At 32.8% G+C, this 19758-nt stretch overlaps 2 protein-coding genes across 2 annotated transcripts in view; both read left to right on the top strand.

Moving 5' to 3' along the window:
- The window catches only part of LOC106106380 (CUGBP Elav-like family member 5), a 48371-nt gene extending 40600 nt beyond the window's left edge, over nucleotides 1-7771 (top strand). Inside the window, exons 2-3 of the mRNA XM_013286957.1 lie at nucleotides 6987-7069; nucleotides 7649-7771. Coding sequence (XP_013142411.1) covers nucleotides 6987-7069; nucleotides 7649-7771 — 206 coding nt within the window. The remainder of the gene's footprint in view (nucleotides 1-6986; nucleotides 7070-7648) is intronic.
- Nucleotides 7017-19758, top strand: part of LOC106106696 (CUGBP Elav-like family member 4) — a 344825-nt gene continuing 332083 nt past the window's right edge. Inside the window, exon 1 of the mRNA XM_013287323.1 lies at nucleotides 7017-7069. The gene's annotated coding sequence lies outside the window, so the exon portion shown is untranslated. The remainder of the gene's footprint in view (nucleotides 7070-19758) is intronic.

Here is a 19758-nt window from a genome sequence, read left to right on the forward strand (position 1 = left end):
ACTGTTACATCATCCCTTAGTTATAGTAAAATGGCGGCGGATCCCGCCCAGGGCGCTAGTAGAAACATCACTGGTTGCAGTGCTGTAAACTGTTTAATATACGAGGGGTCCGATCAGTGCGCAGATTGTGGATGATATTATTACACCGACCGCAGACTATTTTATTTGGCTAAAGCTTATTCTAGCATTGCGGGCACGGTCGCTCGCCGGCCAGCGCTGCGGAATGGTAAACAATGGGCGGGGACGCTTTTCAATTTATTCTTTAATTCGATACGGGGTAAAGGTTTAAGGAATTTATATATTTTTTGTAAAACGAAATTATCGCTGGCATTGTTAACTTGTTTTATATACAAGAAGATTATGAATAAATGTAAGAAGGAACTGATAGGTTATGAAATGAAATGTACCATATAATAAATCGACAGATAAGTCTGTATATATACACATTTTAAATAACAATTTTAAAAAAGAAGTATGGATAACTAGTCAGCAAACTTCTAGTTTTTTGGAGTTTAATTAAAATTTTCTATATGACAGTTAGTACAGTCTTATATAGTTTTAAAAAATGACTATTTGAACTCCTTCTCGGGTTCAAGTTTTGTTAAAATAATTTTACATGCAATCCTCTTACTCAAAGGGCGTAAATTGAATTCACATTTAATCGAGGCAGCGGAGCATGTCTTAGCCATCAAAAGGAACGTAACTCAGCCTTTAGAAATAGCGCTATCACCGATTTAATTAGACCCTTACAAAGGAAGCATGTACGCGAGCTTTAAATTACATGATTTTTAATATGAATTTTTAATTTTTTTCTTAATTTAAACCGGAATACCGTTGCATCTTGGTTGATTTCTAGTTAAATTTTCTTTTTAAATGTATTTTTAAATACTAAGTAATAATACTAAGAATCAATAAGTAAACGTTTTGAAGTCTCAAGCATTATATTTTTGTACGTTTTTCGTAATCAATGCAATACTATTAATGTAAAATCTGCTACACAGTTATGAACCTTATAGTGTACGCAATAGGTTTTTTTAATAAAAATCGCGCGATACAGTTATAATGAGCACCACTTTCAAGCACTGAATTGAACGAAAACGTGAAAGGCGTTGAAACGAACATAATCAAAAATAGCGGCTTTCTGTTGAAGTGATTTATTCGCGTGAAATGTTATATGAATGAAACACTTGTTTGATTTGGTTATAAGTTCCTTTTTATTTATTACTTTAGAGCCTTACTTAATCACATTATTATGTTCAACCTTGCTTACTTAGAAAGATTATAATTTTTATTAAGAAGGGATTGAAGACTAATTAAAGTCCCTTTTTCTTTACCACCCTTTTCTTATAAAGAGAGGATGAGATGGGGAAGTGGATTTGATGGTGGAGGACATGCATACGAAGGGGAAATATCCTCTTTATGTGCGTCTTCTCCTCCGTCGGATAAGGGTAGGCAACGCATCTGAAATTGTGAAGGTGTCGGTCGCTTGGCTATTTTGGTGTATTCAGGTGGCTGCTTGCCCGTTTGTCACCTTATGTTATAAAAAAAAGACTGAGATGATGAAGGATCGATATTAGATTTTTATTAAATGAAGGACGAAATCCTGATGCCACATCTCTAAGTAAGTGGTTAGAATCTGGAGTGAATTGATTTTGTACTCATAACCTTGATATTGCACCTACTAAGAAATTCATAATACAACATTACTAACTAAAACAAGTCAAAACGAATTTATAAGCTTTCGCCCGCGACTCCGTTCGCGTGGAATTAAAAAAAATGAGTAGCCTATGTTCTTCCAGACTATCCTCTACGTATACAAACTCTAACAAACATCCATCTATCTAAACTTTCGCATTTATAATATTAGTATGTTTTGATATAGCCTTGGTATTTCTAGAAGCGTCTATTATTACCGGCTGCACGTGTATACTTCCGACGTGGCAACTACTTGTAATGCATTTTACACATTAGCAGCCGAACGTGCCGGATTATGTAACACTGCGCAAATGTGATCGTGTTTAAGGTAACTTCAAATGAAATTTCACGTGCAAAATACTAAGTTAAAGTTAACTGGTAACTGAAAGCCATTAGTAGATTTATTTAACACATTTACATCAGACGACTGCTTAAACAAACATTAAAATGACATCTGTAGGAGTCTTCGAAAAGCTACCAATGCAATGTCATCTACAAAATGTTCTTTTCTATTTTCATAATAAGTTCTAAGTTAATACACTTTTGTTATAACAAGATAAATAGAAACATATGTATATACTATTAACTATCCCGTGGCTTTATTTGCGTTAAATGATAAAAACTTTACTTTAGTGTCTTAATTGCAAATCTCAAAATTCAAATGCACAAATGACAAAATAACAGTGGATAACACCGTAATAACCTTGCTGCCTTAATGTTGAGAGCTTGTTGTTTATGGTCCCTTTCCCACGTGAAGGTTTTTTCCAATTTATTTACCCCTTAAGTTTGATAGGTTGAAAATAAGCCGAAAGCGTGCCGTTATTGTATGGCTTTTTATTAAAGAATATGCTGTGATTGCTGACATCCTACGCCACGAAGTAGTGTGTTTACGCTTTATTATATTAGTACAAATAAACATCTGTAGGTATTACAAATGCTGCAAAAGATGTGAGCACGTTACTGGTCATTTGTTGCAGGTTGAATTTATAACGGCAATAACATGCTCAGATAAATAGTTTCCCCTCAGACGGCTTTCAAGTCAGCCAGTACGTCTGAAACTCGTTATTTTGTTATCACCAACGTTAATTAATCACAAACAGTCGTGAATTTATGGCGAGCGCCGGCAGACGTCTGGCTCGAGCTGGGCGACGGAGAAAAACTCGCGGCTACACTTTATCTTATTTAGTTGAAAGTTTTCACACAATGGTACAAGATTGTGTAGAAATCGTTTATCGCCTTTAATCTATTTTATAATCTCTAGTAATTTAACGCGGTTACTAATATTTAGGCTCTGAGTATGCGTGTCGATTAGTAGATATACAGATGGGCTCTAAAAAACAAGTGAAATACAAATTGCTGATTTAAAATTGGAATATCATTGTTTATATTATCGAAGGAAGATGATATATCAACAACTGCAAATTGACCACATGCTACTCGAAGCTTCTGCATTGTAGGTTTTTTTTTAATTTATTTGATTAATTGCTTGTAAATACTGCCGGAGATTTATTTTACAACTCAAGTTTAGTATTGATGGTAACTCTACTTACTTGAGGTTTATATGCAACTTCTGTATTCACGTGAACGCAATAAATCCTAACAGTTTTAAGTTACCAAGCTGTAATTTAAAAAATATCAGATTTATTTTGTTGTCTAGCAGTCGGTGGGCGTCGCGGTAGCAGATTACGAGGGCTTAGATAACACCAGCTTGGAAATAAAAGCCGACTAACGGCTAATTAGTGGTCGACTGGGCTGAGGGGGGGTAGAGGCGCGGCCGGCGCGGAGGGGGCGATGCAAATTCGAGCACGCGGCGTAACTTACCACTACAGCCGGCTAATTTCGCCCCTATTGTTCTTATTTGAAACGCTCGCAATTACAGGGATTGGCTTCGAACTTAGAATCGATTGGATGCCTCCATATCGAGTAAAACAACATTGGCTATTTGCTTTTTTCCTTGTTGTGTTCGGAATCGGTTGGCGAGCGAGCAAGCTATTAGCAATTAGTTTATGTAACACAAATGTACTTAATCCTTTCGAAATATCAGGTAAATATTGACTTTTCTGATTTAATTAAATTTGTTCTTCCTGTGATTCCTATGAGCTTATATGAAGGTACACTACTTGATTTTTAGTTATCCAACTAAACCGTTGAATTGGCTGCGAAACAATCGACAATCGCAAACCGCAGTAAGATACTTTAATCAAAGGTACACACGCTCTAAAAGGCGATAGTTTTGAGTCTTGTAAACAGAGGAAATTAGAAATGTTCCTGTCTTAGCGTAAAAAAACTTACTAAAGACGTTGACAATGGTTTTAATCCAGTTTGCATTTACGTCAAATTCTTTTAAAAATACTGGCCGGCAGCATCGAATGGACCGGAAATGTATAGGCGGAGGAAATGAACACGTTAGCGATACAAGATGGCGACCGGCGGCCGGACGGCGGGAAAGATGATTTATTTATTTGCAAAGTGAACCGACGCAACAACAGATGGTGTACAATATTTTTATAACAAATTATATTTTCAATTAATACGACAGCGTAATTTTTAGACATAGATTAAAACAATGAAATAAAAAAGTTATAAAATCATACTAATATTATAAATGCGAAAGTTTAGATGGATGGGTGTTTGTTAGAGTTTTTAGAATGAACGGATTTCGATTAAATTTGGCATAGATGTAGAGGATAGTCTGAAAGTACACATGGGCTACTTACTTCTTTTTTTTTAATTTCACACGGACGGAGTCGTGGACGAAAGCTAGTAATAATAAATAGACCAAAATCATTGCATTATTGACAACTACATTTATAAAATAATCGTTTTTTTTACTTTTCAGATATTTTTCCATACATTGTATAAAACTATCCAGTTTTACCGTTGTAAAGTAAATGAAATTAAAACGATCGTTTGTTATTCGTAGTGCGGTGGAAACAAATATATGCGGGATATTGGTGCACGTATCGTGAATAATTGTTCTATTAAACAATTCGCGTATTCGTATATTTAGTACGAAACTTGTAATGCATTTTACATACATTATACGGACGGGCTTGTGTTGTTTCTGGCTCGCTGTTACATACAAGTGTATACACAAACATATATTTTGTTATTGATCGTTAGTGCGCGTTTAAATTGATTTTTCTTTACTATTTCTCTAAATTTATATACAGTTTAAGATATAATAGTAACTACGATTTTCAAATTTCAAAAATTGCGTAAATATGAAGCATTTCATACATTTACTTTCCTTTTATTTTATTGCTGAAATTTAACGTTTTAAAATGATGCATTTGAACCGAAATTATAAGTCAAATTTCTTACTATTAAACTCGAAATAAAATTAATTAGTCCCTCTGCTGCATTGAATATCGGCTTATTCATCAAATAATATTCGATAGAAAAAATCAAATATTTATAAATATATAATAACTTTCAGTAAATACATTCTATATTAAACAAAATACATAATCCTTTGCTTCAACAACCTTGGATTAGATCAGAACCGCCTCAAGGTAAATATTCGATTACGCGGAGAAAGAAAAATGGAAAAATGTAATGAAAAAAGGGAAAGGAGTGATTATAAGGGACTTTATTACCTTTACTTTACCTTGGTCTTAAGTATTTGAGACAATATTAATATTATAACGTAATATCAAGAATATAGAAAACATAGATTTACAAGAAACAATTACCTAATTATGAATTTTCAAGTTAAAAATTTATTAACCAGCTACACACGTTTGGTTTTAACTAAATGTTTCTATTTATTTGTTTAAACTTTAAATCTAAAACTAGCTTCCGCCCGCGACTCTATCCGTGTGGAATTAAAAAAAAAGTGAGTAGCTTATGTGTTCTTTCAGACTATCCTAGAGGATAGTCCAAGAAGATAAATTTTTACATCTGTGCCAAATTTCACCGAAATCCGTTCAGCCGTTTATGCTACAAACTCTAACAAACATCCATCCATCCATCTAAACTTTCGCATTTATAATATTAGTAAGATAAGATTAGTAAGATTAAAAGCCTCCAATACATTTATAATTGAAAATAAGTTAATTATAAGTAAGCTAATAATTGAACCATAAAAATAGTACGATATTGTGCAGTTAAAACTAAATGTGTGTTGCAGTCTTAACAAGAGATTGGAATATCCTTCAAGTCAATTTTTTCACGAAACGTTAAAGTTTTTTGCATATTCATGTATGATTGTAAATAATATATTAAACGAGCACGTCATGCGGTAATTATTATGAACCATTAATACGTAAATGTTAAATGATTTAGTCTGTGACTAATGCGAACTATTTCTGTACCAACATTTAGTGTCGAATTATTTATGCGATTTGATTAATGAATACGTGAAAATATACGGGACTTAAAATAACAATGAGTAATACAGATGTAGAAGTACCTTTGACAGAATCACGCACCGTGGAAACCCAACTCAAGATTTTGTTAAACATTGTTGGATTTTCTGAAAAAAATAATTTTAGAACTGCGGCACAGGGGAACCTAGTGCAGGAGCCAAGGCTCTCATGAAATGTATATATTTTGAAAGTGAAATAATAATAATAAATAAAGGATTCAATATTATTTAAAAAAAAACAACAAAAAACTAGTGTAGTAAACTCTAATTAAATATTTGTTTAAACATATTTTTACGACCTTTAAAAAAAATTTCGAATCTAAGAGCGTGCGTATATCCACTGATGTGCGATTGTCGATTGTTTTGCAGCCAAATCAACTGTTTAGTTGCACAACTAAAAATCGCGCTAAACTAAACCGTTATGCGATAGTTTAGTCAAAGGTCTAAATATACTTAATCTAGTGTCATTTAAAACGTGATCAGTGGAATCGTTTAGTTGTTAATGCTGGTAATCTGCGATGTGACCACGCGGTCTGCGGACTAGCCGTGGATTAGTTTGTTTTGGTTATGTTATTCGATGCGTTCGCGTATCGATCGCAATATAAATTGAATCTGGTAAAGTTAAGCCGAGGTGGAAATTTCTGATCGAATTTACTTTTTTATCTTTTTAGTTAAATCTATACAAAAGATTGAGATACGAAATTGTTTTCGTAAATTGTAAAACGTATAAGTATTTATAAGCTTTTTGATAAACAAATAATAACTTTGTTTTTATTTAAAAATTTTGGATAAATAGATTTCTGTGGTATCATTAAGCATTGTATTAGCTCTACTTTAACTTAATAATGGACTCTTATTAGAAAGTTATCAAGAATTTATTAAATAATCTATACAATTTTAATTCAAATTTGTTTGTCTGCAGGATGTGCGTTCCTCACATACTTCAATCCAGAAAGCGCTTCAAGCGCACAAACAGCGTTACACGAAAAACGGACATTACCTGGGGTAAGTCTAAAATTTTACTTAAAATTTGTTAATATATTTGTATTATACAATTTTATAACAAAAATATATCGAATCCAATGATCTAAGTAAAATGTGACTTTTTTAAATAATTTTTTTAATCAATTATGACATAAATTGAATTTGTTTTCGTGGATTAAAATTATTTAGTAGCAATCTATTCCAGGTAAACTAATTTTCTCTTGTTCCATTTACCCGTTATGAAGATATGTGGTAACGTAAAGCCTACCGAAATATCGCATTAAAGTAGTAATATTAAAACAACAAAAACTATATTTTTGTCATGAAGTTTTTATGAAAGTAATTTTATTTAAAGCCATAAAACGATTCCGGAATAATGTTAGTATCATCGTAAACTCACTGGGCTTTGTCCTTCCAAAGTTATCAAACAGCACTCGGCTTATCGCGGAAAGGGTAACGTCAAACTGCCTCATAAACTAGCTTCATACGAGATACATTACCAACTCTGTTAACAAAAACCACAGATAAAAAACATATCATGCTTTTATTTCTTTTGATAAAACATGTCCAACGATGTTATTACATTTACGTGTTATACAGTATCGCAAAATGTTTAGAGAATCAACAAAGGACGGCAACGCATCTGTACCTTCTCTGGTGTTGCGGATGTCTATGTGCCTCGTGGGTCGTGGACCACCTCGATATTCCCGCCGTTGGCCTTAAAGACACTTCAGTTAGTAACTATTTATTTACCACATTCGTCTTACGTGCTAGTCATGTAACCTAATGACATTGTCTTTTTCGTCCACCCGTGACATACGAAGTTGAGTCGTTACATGCCAGATACAACGTCACAGCCTGTTCCTTTTTATTATATTAAACAAATTAATCTAGTAAACCCTCTTACAACGAACAATCTTATAACGCGAATTCTGTACCCCATATAACGAAGTAATAACTGCCTGTAACGCGATTAATCCCAACAATTTCTAAAGGAAGAAACTCTTGATAACGCGATTTGTAACTCTTTCCTGTTGAAAAATGTTTTATATAGGGGATATTCATAACTCGAATTCCTACAACACAGGACCATCAACGGCGTTATAGAGAGCCTTATGAGAGCGGGCTCTCGTCATCTTAAGTCCTTTAGGAATAAATCTCTGCAGGGTTTTTTCTAAACATTTTTACAGGTCCTAAATGTATTGTATGATTTTAACGACGATCAACATGACACTTTAATAGCTTTTAAAATGATAATGTAGACTAAAAAGCGTATAGAATATTCCACATGTTTCGCATTAGTTTTACAAAATGACGGCTGAATAACTAAAAACTGCTCCAACCCTCGGATCAGGTGCGACTAATTTGTCCCGATACTGAAGGGAACGTGTTAAGATTACTTTGCATTAAAATTTCAGAAGCCCGTCCCGTCCCGAAAGGTTAGAAATGAAAAGTTTTTAATGGAAAATATTACATCATAATTTAATACTTTACGTATACATTTTAAATGGAGAATAATAACTATTTTATCATAGAAATGTTTTTATTTTGTAAAAAATACCTTTTATTTTATCGAAATTAAAAATTCGTTAATCTTTTTCAGTATAGATCAAATTAATTTTAGTTTTTTTTTTTATAACATAAGGTGTCAAACTAGCAAGCGACCCTGAATCCGCCAAAATGGCAAGCGACCTCTGCCCATAGATATTCGCAATAGCGGATGCGTTACCTACCCTTAATCGACGGAGGAGACGCACATAAAGATGATATTACTCCTTCCTATGTGTCTCCTCCACCATCAAATCCACGTTCCCTTTCCGTCCTATAATTATCAGAAAAAGGGTGGTTTTTGTTTCAGAAATTTTAGTTTTGGAATGATGTAAATCATTGGTCAAATAAAAATCATTGTGTTTTCAATTTTTGATCTTGAATTTAATCTTTCCATTAAGTCCTTTTCGTACATTCCCAGTGCACGCTCTGAATATATATTGTGTCATTTCGCAAAACCCTAATGGAAAAGGAGATTAAATAATTCAGGCGTAAGAAATTTTGAGCCCATAACGGCATTTATAAATAATGAGGTATGCTTCGTATCTGAAGGCGTAAACGCATCGGGTCGTATTTTTTCTGTATTAAAAAGAATTCGCTATATAAAGTCAGCGTGAAATAAATCGTCAAGATAAAATTTTCTCGTCGACAATACGCGGTTATAACATGTTCGAAGTAGAACGTGCGCATGACATGTAGAGATTTTTTTTCAAATGTTACATTTATTTAGCATTTTGATGTATAAATTTCTTTTGAAATTGAAATAATTTGTTCACATTCAAATTGTGCATATATTTTTTAAATAAAATGTTTTCTTTTTAATATTTTTGCATTTTTATTTTATGCCAGATTTATTTTTACGCTGCGGTTAAAGTGACGTGAATTTCTAACCCAAAGCATTACTGCAAATATCTTACTTGAAGGCGATGTAAGCCGCAAGCTAACGAGACGTACCTAATGTCTAACGGCTCAAGGCGAAGACTGTATACTCAAGGACATGTGGTTTCAAATCTTACATACCTATGTCGTTCACATAGGTAGCGACAAATCAAAAGAAATATTAAAGAAATCATATTTCTCTGTATAGTTTAATAATTGTAACCAAATACATTTGACCACTCCATTTGGATATCTTGTAGGCAGTTCGGAAGGGCCGCATTTTGCGGAAGGTATTGGGAAAGGTCTTCCAACAGTGGTCATGAAATTTTAAAGAACTGTTACTTGGTTATCTATGGACGTATGTAAGTGGAACTGTCATCTTATTAAAATTACGATTCAGTATAGCTTCTGTTGGAGTTCTCTTGTTTCAGAGGCAAAGTAATATGAAATTATTCAAACAGGCTAATCCTAGTAAAATATCAGCTATCAATGACGTCATCCGTGATAAAGATAGCTATCGGATTACATTATCGCTGTAATTATTTACTGAGTGAAGATTTATGACTGGTTTACTGTTGCTCGCTTCGTTAACTGTCGGTGGGAAAAGATACTGATAAGAAAGAGAAGGTAATAACCAAGTTTATAGATTCTAGAATGTTCTAGTATGGATTTGAATCTTAATTAGTTTGGATATGAAAACTACATAGAATTATCTATTGTTTCAAAATTTAGAAACCGTATTTAAGTTATCTAAATTAAAACATGTTAGGACTTGTATTTACACTAACTTGTATAATGTGTTTAAACGTTTTTACAAGCATAAACACGTCTTGAGAACCTTATACTCGTAGTAATGGCGACCTATATTTTTACTTTATCATATCAAGTATTTTCAGATTCAATTACTTTAAGTAAAATTCAACCGCATTACAAACTCCCTTTAGTATTCCCTTAGGTGCGACAGCTCAAAATATGAAACAGAATAACATTATGTTGAGGAACATTAGTAAATTGTACCAAAATGTTGCGCTACTATCTAGGGAATTTCTTTGCAAATAGACATTACATATCTGATAAATAAAAGACATAATTTATTCCAATATTGTGTAAGTATACTAGCTTTCGCCCGCGACTCTGTCCGCGTGGAATTAAAAAAGTAAGTAGCCTATATAAATCATAACACGACTAAACTCACGTGATAACTCCGATGTAGGCACTTGGTATAATATCTCACGTAAGTTTTATAAGTTAAGTAGCCTATGTATTCTTCCAGTGTATCCTCTACATCTGTGTAAAATTTCGTCGAGTTCCGTCCAGCAGTTTGGGCTACATATTCTACGAGTAACTTTCGTATTTATTATATGAGTAAAATTGAAAACTTAATTCAAACAAAAAAACACATCTTAATCTTAACAACACTCATAAATTTCCTCAACAATTTAAAAGGAAAATCATTACAGACCGTTACAAGGAAATAAAAGCAATTTGTGGATAAAGAGAAATTCTCAACACGTGTACATTCCGAATGCAGACCTAATACGGAGTTAAGCACCAAACGTTAATAACTTAGCACGCACGCTTGGCACGGAGTTGTGAAAATTGAAAAACTTAAATAATAACAATACTTTTATTTGACTATATTTCACTTAGCACTGGAAAGTATCCAGACGTGAGCAACAGGTCGTGCGTGCGCCGCTGGTATGGGAATTAGAGGATGCGATTGCAGCAAATCAAATAAACTACGAATCTTGGCTCGCTGTGCCCTGAATCACTATTCCGTGCTAACTGTTTTTAAGTTTGTTATAACTTTGTTAGCTTTTTTCTCCATGTGACTTATAAATGAAACATTCTACTATACTTATATTGTAAAGAAGTAAGATTTGTATTTTTGTATGTATTGAAATAACTCAAAAACTATTGGACCGATTTCAAAAATTCTTTCACTATTAAAAAGCTACGTTATCAGCGAGTAACATAGGCTATGCTTTTTGTTATTTTTAATATCATGCGGACGGAGTCATGCTTGTATACAACAAAAGTAAATTAAAAATTAATTATAGTGTTAAAATAGTGTTTTTAATTATTTTTTTTAACTTATACTTCTCTTATGCAATTGCATAAATATCGTTTTTTTTTTTAATTTTGAAGAGTATTCATACTAATAAAATTTTACTAACACGTGTCACTAGCTTTCGCCGGCGACTTAAAGAAACAAAAGTGAGTAGCCCATGTGTTCTTCTAAACTACCTACATCTATACAAATTTCATCGATATACGTCCATCTATCCATCTAAACTTTTTTTATAATATTAGTTAGTATGACTTAAAACAGTCGACAGATTACTTACTTATTAAGCATATCATGTCATACTATTTCAGTATACTATAACACTAAACTCCAACAATGCGGTGTTGCGGTGTAGTTGAGGCAGACTACGTTTTGTCCAGCCGTCTCTAGCCCTCTTACTAACGTCCCCCGTCCTACGTTGCATTTGTCAAACATTATTGTGCATTCGAATTGCACCGTTCTGCAAACTTTCAAATAACCAATGTTATATTTACAACGGTAAAACAGTTTAGGCAACGCAAAATCTAGGAACACGCATAACTCGCTTCCTTTTGAATTAAAATTCCGTAATAACTGTGGTGTGGTTACACAGTGTGACTAATAAAATACATGTGTGACAAAGATATAGAATACTCTAGAAGACTCCTAAAATGTTTACATACTCAATTGGAAAACAGTGAGAAGCAAGAATTAATGTTGAGGCGTTAAACTTAAAAATAATTTCTAAATAAAAATGCTGACAATGTATAGAACGTTATAGGTATTCGTAGCAATAATTAACAGTAATTAGTCGCTGAATCACAACAGGAAGCTAACGAATCGAGCTGTTTAATTTAACATCGAATACATTTTGAATTAGCGTAGTGGTAAACGCAGCTCTGTGCGTTGCCTCGCACCGAAGATTTGTGTTTAAAATTTGGTCTTATTTTAGCTTTACAAGCGGCGTATACGTCAGACGTTGCTCGGCCAATGCGTCTTGTATCGACGCTGTTCAGGAAAACTCAGTTACAATTACACGTTGGCCCTTTCGCCGCGTTTTTCGTTCACTTCCGTCTTTGAGTTTTAAGTGACGTCATATTGTCACGTGTGTGCCCTTCATCTACATAGTGCTTTGTGACAATGGATTACGATTCACTCATCTATTCGCAAATCGCGAATTACTACGATGAACTGGTGAGAAATTTTTAAATCTTTGACATCCTTTACCTTTCACTATTATTTGAACATTTTTTTTTAGTTTTTTGAACATCTAATCTTTTCATGTTAGTGCATTTGTGATTTCTACCTTGATCAACACATATACATTATTTCTGATGGCCGAATTACAATCATGTTTTAAAACAATTTATTACAATTAATATTATCAAATAAAGAAAGTAAAAATAGAGAATTTCTGTTTTAAACGAATCTAGATGAATAAGACCAGACGGTTAGGATTCGAATCCAGGATTATTTAATACTAAGCCTAGATTTACATTATTATCGCTTCTTTAGCACAAGATAATAGCAACTAGGTCAAGAATTCAGATCATGTTTGCAAATACGTAAACAGAATTCTTTGTAAAATCTGACATCATCGATTAACATGCGTTGTTTCTAGTTTTTGTTACACTGCCGCAAATCTTATTACCTTATACCTTTGAAACTATCTCTAAGTTTTCTTGTTTAGTCTAGTTTAGAAAGAAACCTTGATAATTTAAGAAAAAGGGTATTAGGTTTTTTTAGCACCATCATTACCTTTTTCAGTTGTACTTCGTATAGCTATTTCATCATTTAAACTCTGGTTTTTCTCGAAGACACCTTCAACATTTTACATAAAATTTATTATAGCGTTGAAAATCAACTATAAGAGTTTTGTAGAACCATCTGGCATATTAAAATACCTGCTCCGCCTCAAATCATATCAGCTTTACAACATCGACCTAAATTCAACGCATCAAAGTGCGTAAGTGGATTCCCAGAGATGTAAAGCAATGCTTAGATGCAAATGAGGACACTAAATTCTCTATCGAATACAATTTAAGAGGTTTTGGCATCTGCGGTTCTAATTTTTATGTAATGTACTTTTTTTTATAATAAACTTACATTAAGGTAAATAAATGTTTGATTCTAATAAGTTTTAACATTCTAAAAGTCAATTAACATAATAATGTCATCAACATCATCATTATTTTTGTCATCTTCATTGTTTCCTTTATTTTCATACCCAACTAGTTCGACAATATGTAAATAATATTTTGTATTTTCTATCGACATTAACAATTCTATCGCTTGTAAAATTGCCGTTACTAGCTTCAGTCAGTGAATCCATCCGCGTGGAATTAAAAAAAAAAGTATGAAGTCTATTTGTTCATCCATATTATCCTCTACATCTGTGTCAAATTTAATCGAGGTCCGTTCAGCATGTTAGGCTACAAACTCTAACAAACATCTATCAAAAGTTTCGCATTTATAATATTAGTATGAAGTAACATAGACATTATTTTAATATCATTATTTTGAAACTGTTTTTTTGCTACTTCACCCTTTTTATTTTTTCATCTAATGGTCGTCAGTTGCGCAAACTTTATTTAAATTAATAAATCCAAATAGAAATAACTTGTGCCGTAAGTTTGAAGAACTGAGCAATAAATTCTAAATAAAGATTTAATTACGGCAGTAGCACGTGCATTGGAAACGTTGCAGAGATCAGCTCTGGTTTCATGTTCGTTCATTTTTTGATTTAACCTAAAATGTTTGCCTTGTATCGCTTTATTCGTTATTTCATCCAAAACATTCATTCTTGTCCATTTTAATTATAAAAATATGCTTATAATTTCAATAGAACTTATATAAATCTAGATTTTTAAATTTCATTTGGAATATATTAATGGAACAATTTTTGTCACATTTTAAATCAGTTCGGAGCTTAGTCTTCTTATATGTTCCCAAGTAATTTAAAAAAATGCTATAACTTTGTTTAAAGTTTTTATTTTTAATGTTTATTAATAGATATAACTAAATATGATAAAATGCTATCCAATAACAAAATTATATATGCTGCGTTTTCACTCCCTAAATCCTTACAAAATATTTCTGTCGTTACGAAAAGAAGAGGAAAAACAATTTCAAGAGTGTTTAATCAATTTATATTAATTAATTAACTGTTAAATAATTGATTAATTTTAAAATAATAATAAAGTACTTTCCATGGCAGTGGTTCTCAACTGTACAACATCCGCGGCCCGCAAAATGCATTCCGCGGTCAACCATAACACGATCGATTAATAATTATATTTGGCAATTCCACCGACAGTTTATTTAATGTTTCGGTTACATTATTGTCTGTTGTCACAGAAGTAATAACTTTGGTGTTCAATATAATAAAATAATTTACATAGATAACTACGATGGAGTAAAGCTAAACAATATTAATATTATTTTTAATCTGTTAGCGACAGATTATAAAACAAAATTCTTCGACCTTGGAATATAGTAAAAAATGCAGATCATCGCTACAGAAAACAATATTTAAAGCATTAATGGCCAGTTTCCCAGGCACGTTTAACTATTCATTAGTGTTTGATTCGATAAATTCTTGAAATGCGTTTCCGAACTACATAACTTGAGTTTAACTCGTTTGAAATTTAGTTTAATATAATACAGAAACCCAGCATAAATAAAATAAAATAAAGTCAAATAAAAATATTCTCAACATATGAGACAATGATTTAGACAGGTGAACTATTTCAAACGCCTCAGCTATTTCTATCGATGCAGTCGCTTTCAACTTTTATTTCTGAATTAAAATGCCTTTATAAAAGTCTGCAAGTTTAAGAATTTTAAGATTTATGGTAAATCAACATGAAAGAACATTACTAATGCTTTTATTTAGAAATAGAAGATCTTTAATGTAGATAATTCTCAAAAAATAAATTAATCACACTAATATAAACGCGAAAGTTGGATGGATGTTTGTTAGAGTTTGTAGACTAAACTGCTGATCGGATCTCGGTGTCATTCATAGATGTAGACGAACACATATGCTACTTACTTTTATTTTATTTCACGCGGACGGAGTCGCGGGCGGAAGCTAGTACCGACTAAAACTAAGATTAATAACACTCTAATTTGGTGAGAATTATTAAACCTTTATTTATGTTTTACATAATTTAAAAAGTTAGTTTGAGTCACAATATTTGTATAGATGTATTTATTTAAAACAAATTGATACAATTCTTTCATTGTCTTAAACAGTTTGCCAATTTATTGATACAATGTTAGTTAAGTAAACAATTATTCTCATAGCAATATTTTATCTAATATTATTACTAGGTAACTTATAAAGACCATATGCTTTACGAATAAAATTTAGATTTATTTATATGTTAAGTATGCTGGACTGCTGAAGTTTCTATTTATTTTATTTTCATGGAAATAATACTCAAGTTACGTAGTTTGGAAACGCATTTCATGAACTTATGGTACCAATGACAATAATTAAAAATAGCTGGGAAACCGGTCATTAATGGTTTATATTAAATTCAATTATCAAATGACACGCTTACTAAAATTAAAAAGAAAATAGTTTCTGCATTCAATATCACGGTAAAAGTCTACCAAACGATTTGTACTAAGAACTTGCTCTAAACGCGGAAGCTGTAACGGCCTTATAAAGTATAAGGCACAGTGTACATCGGAAGTCCAGCGGAGCAAGTTGACCTACAGTTGCTATGCGGAACGAAAAGTTGCTACTCTACGTGAGCTATCCGGGTGTTCTGTACAGATGTTTCAAGTCGACTTTACGACTTTAATGTTTATTTAAACTCTATTTTTGGTTATATTTCTGGAGTAAGGAACTTAATAATGAACACGTGAGAGTAAAAAAATCTGCTGATATTTCTGTTGTTAAGTAACGTTTCAGTATCTTGATGAGAGCTTAGTCAAATTTTGTTAGTTGTTTTAAGCGATAATACTGCCGATATCAAAAGATTGCACATTGTATAATTTTATTAAAATCTACCCTGGTATATCCACAGTACAGAAATATCAGATATAACAGTACCTTAGTTGAGATACATTCGGTGTATTTATGAATCATAATTTCGAAAGCGCCAGAGGCGAGGCACTAATTGTTATTGAGTCCGATCAGTGCTTCATTTCTGTCTAATTGCGCGTTCTAATTACTGGAGCCTTGCGAGCTACCTTCTAGATAGCACACAAAGTTTAACGATATTGCTCAATATTGATTTTATACTCTTATCAAATCGTACTGTATTTATTTAATAGCATTATATTAATTAGAAACCTTTAGTAAGTAAATGATACTTCAATCTTACTAATACTAAATGCAAAAGTCTAGATGGATAAAAGTTTGTTAGAGATTGTAGCCTAAAGTGTCCTAAGGTGGCAAACGAGCAAGCGGTCACCTGAATCCACCGAAATGGAAAGCGACCGCTGCCCATAAACATCCGCAATTGCAGATGCGTTGTCTACCCTTCATTGATGGAGGAGGAGACGCGCATAAAGTGGTTATTTCCCTTTCTATGCGTCTCCTCCACCGTCATATCCACTTTTCCTTTCAATCCTTTCTTTAAAGGAAACGGCTAAACGGATTACGATGAAATTTGGTAGAGATATAAATGATAATCTGGAAGAATACATGGGCTACTTACTTTTGTTTTTTAATTCCATCGCACGCAGTTACATCTCTACATTTAAAATCACCGAACAACAAAATGCAAGCCATTTACCCTTTTAGAGACTAATATATTCTCTCTCTCTTTCTCTTTCTCTCTCTGTCTCTCTCTCTCTCTCTCCGGATCGTTTCCTCATTCCTGAGGGTCGCGACCACTCTCCTTGGCACTCTCTCGAAGGGTGTTTCTCCATTCTGTGCGATTCTCTGCGACATGTATGGCGTTATGAATAGTTGTGTTGAGTCTATTATCTAATATATTCAATTGGGATAAATTTTGACAGAAGTATCAGCGATACCAATGGTGGACTAACGATAGCCAGTTGTACTATTTTAATCCCGGGCCTACAAGTAACGTCGTAAATAATCCGACCGTCGGAGAATCGAACGTGCATTCGTTGTTGTTAGTGTTAACTCTAAAAATAATCGCGTTCCGTTTTATCGCCGTTGTACAGCTCGTGTGGGCATCTGCAATATGAACATCTTAAGATTACTTATTTAAAATATAAAAATCAATGATTAGGACCATTTATATACTAGCTGTTGCCGTGCGACTTCATTCGCATGAAATTATGAAAATCGTTTTATTGATTACATTTGTCAAATTTAATTGCAAATGTCAAAATTACATGACATGATGACAATCTTGCTTCCTTGATGTTGGCAGCGACTTATCTCTTTACCACATTAGGGTTTTTATCCAAAATTTTAACCCTCTAAGTTAAATGGCGTGGAAATATATAGCTTAAAGCGTGACGTAAGTGTAGGGCTTTATATTAAAAAAAAATTTTTCAAAAATATCCTGTGATTGCTGACATCTTACGCCACAAAGTAGTGTGTGTTTACGCTTTATTATATTAGTACAGAGTATAGATATGTATTAAGTAGAACATATCCTTTAATCTTTGTGAGAATAAAGGAAGTGTCTTCAACATCAATCCTTTTAATGTTTAAAAAAGAACTGTTGCCTACATTCAAGTGTAATAAAATAAATAATTAAACACAAGCCATTAACTCAGTTCTTTGCTAAGTTAAGCATTAGTCATTTATTGCTGGAGCATGCAACATTGATCGCGCTAATCAAATTGAATCATTTATGTGTTTTAAGTGCAAACTTGCAGACAAATAGGTCAATAGTATTTTTTAACCAACTTACGAAAGAAAGAGGTATTAAATCTTTTTTATGTGTATTTTTAATAATTAAAAATGTAGAACAGAACCTTATACAAATCTTTCAATTTCACAAAATGTACTTGTATTCAATACGTATAAATATAAACATAATTTGGCAATAACTAATTGATTGAACTGTGGTAGAGCCCGCTTTAACATCCTCGCAGTGTATGTAGGGCCGGCTCGCCCGGTGTAAAACAACGACCACACAGAAAACAGGCGTGAAGTGGAAACAATTCCGCGTTTCGTCTGATGGGTTTAGTGCCGGAGGCCGAATTTTAGCCCCTTTTCTTTCCACCCTTTTCTTGAGAGGAAAGGATGGGAAGGAGAAGTGTATTTGACGGTGACTCCGTCAATTAAGGGTAGGCAACATCTGCAATTGCGGATGTCTATGGGCAGCGGTCGTTTTCCATTTCGGTGGATTCAGGTGGCCGCTTGCTCGTTTGCCACCTTATTTTATAAAAATAATGGTTTATTGTAGAGGTACTCATGATGAAGTTGTCCACATGTCATCTCTGCTCTAAGAGGCCTTGTACTTAACTGTCGCACAACAGTTGTGCGATTGTCGATTGTTAAAATTATTTTTTAACAGTCATATTTTTGCATATTTAATAAGCACAGGAGAAATAGTAAATTAGTTTTTTTTTTAATCAGTTCGTCACATTGGACACTATCGAATTAAGGGTTATCGAGACAGTTACTATGTGTAAATATGGTACTGTTAAGTGGCTTGTATCTCTAATTAAAGATGAGGAATTTACTAGCAACGCGAGGCTTAATGAATTGTTTATTAACGAAGGCGAAAATCGGCTTACAGGATTAAAATGAGCGATTACTGCTCTCCCTTTGTCCATCAACGGTTTAACTATATTACTTGTTTAAAGTTATTTTCACATATGAATTCTTAATACATAAAAAGTAGAAAAAATCCACGACTTGTATTTTATAGCTTTGTTTTTATTTTAAAATCTAAAGGAAAGATATACCGTTATACTTTTAATATGTATGTATCGGAGTGAATTTAAAAAGTAATAAAAAAAATCATAGCTTATTTTACTTACTGATAATGTAGCTTTATAATGGTGAAAATTTTTTTGAAATCGGCCCAGTAGTTTTTGAGTTATTTCAACATATACAAAAATACAAATCTTTTCGTTCTAAGATATTAGTAAGAATAAGAAACAATTTTTTTTTAAGTAAATAAATTTTATTCGATTACTTGATTAGGAAATTTTAAAGTGTAACTTGTATGGTAAAATTTTGTTAATATTTGTAATAGAAAAGTTAATTTTATTTGCACTCCGTCGCCAGCACATCGAGCCAAATCCTATTTGGAAGTGTATCGCAATCTCGCGGTGACCTCGGGCA

This window comes from Papilio polytes, unplaced genomic scaffold, assembly GCF_000836215.1.
Source record: "Papilio polytes unplaced genomic scaffold, Ppol_1.0 DF822178.1, whole genome shotgun sequence".
NCBI lineage: Eukaryota > Metazoa > Arthropoda > Insecta > Lepidoptera > Papilionidae > Papilio > Papilio polytes.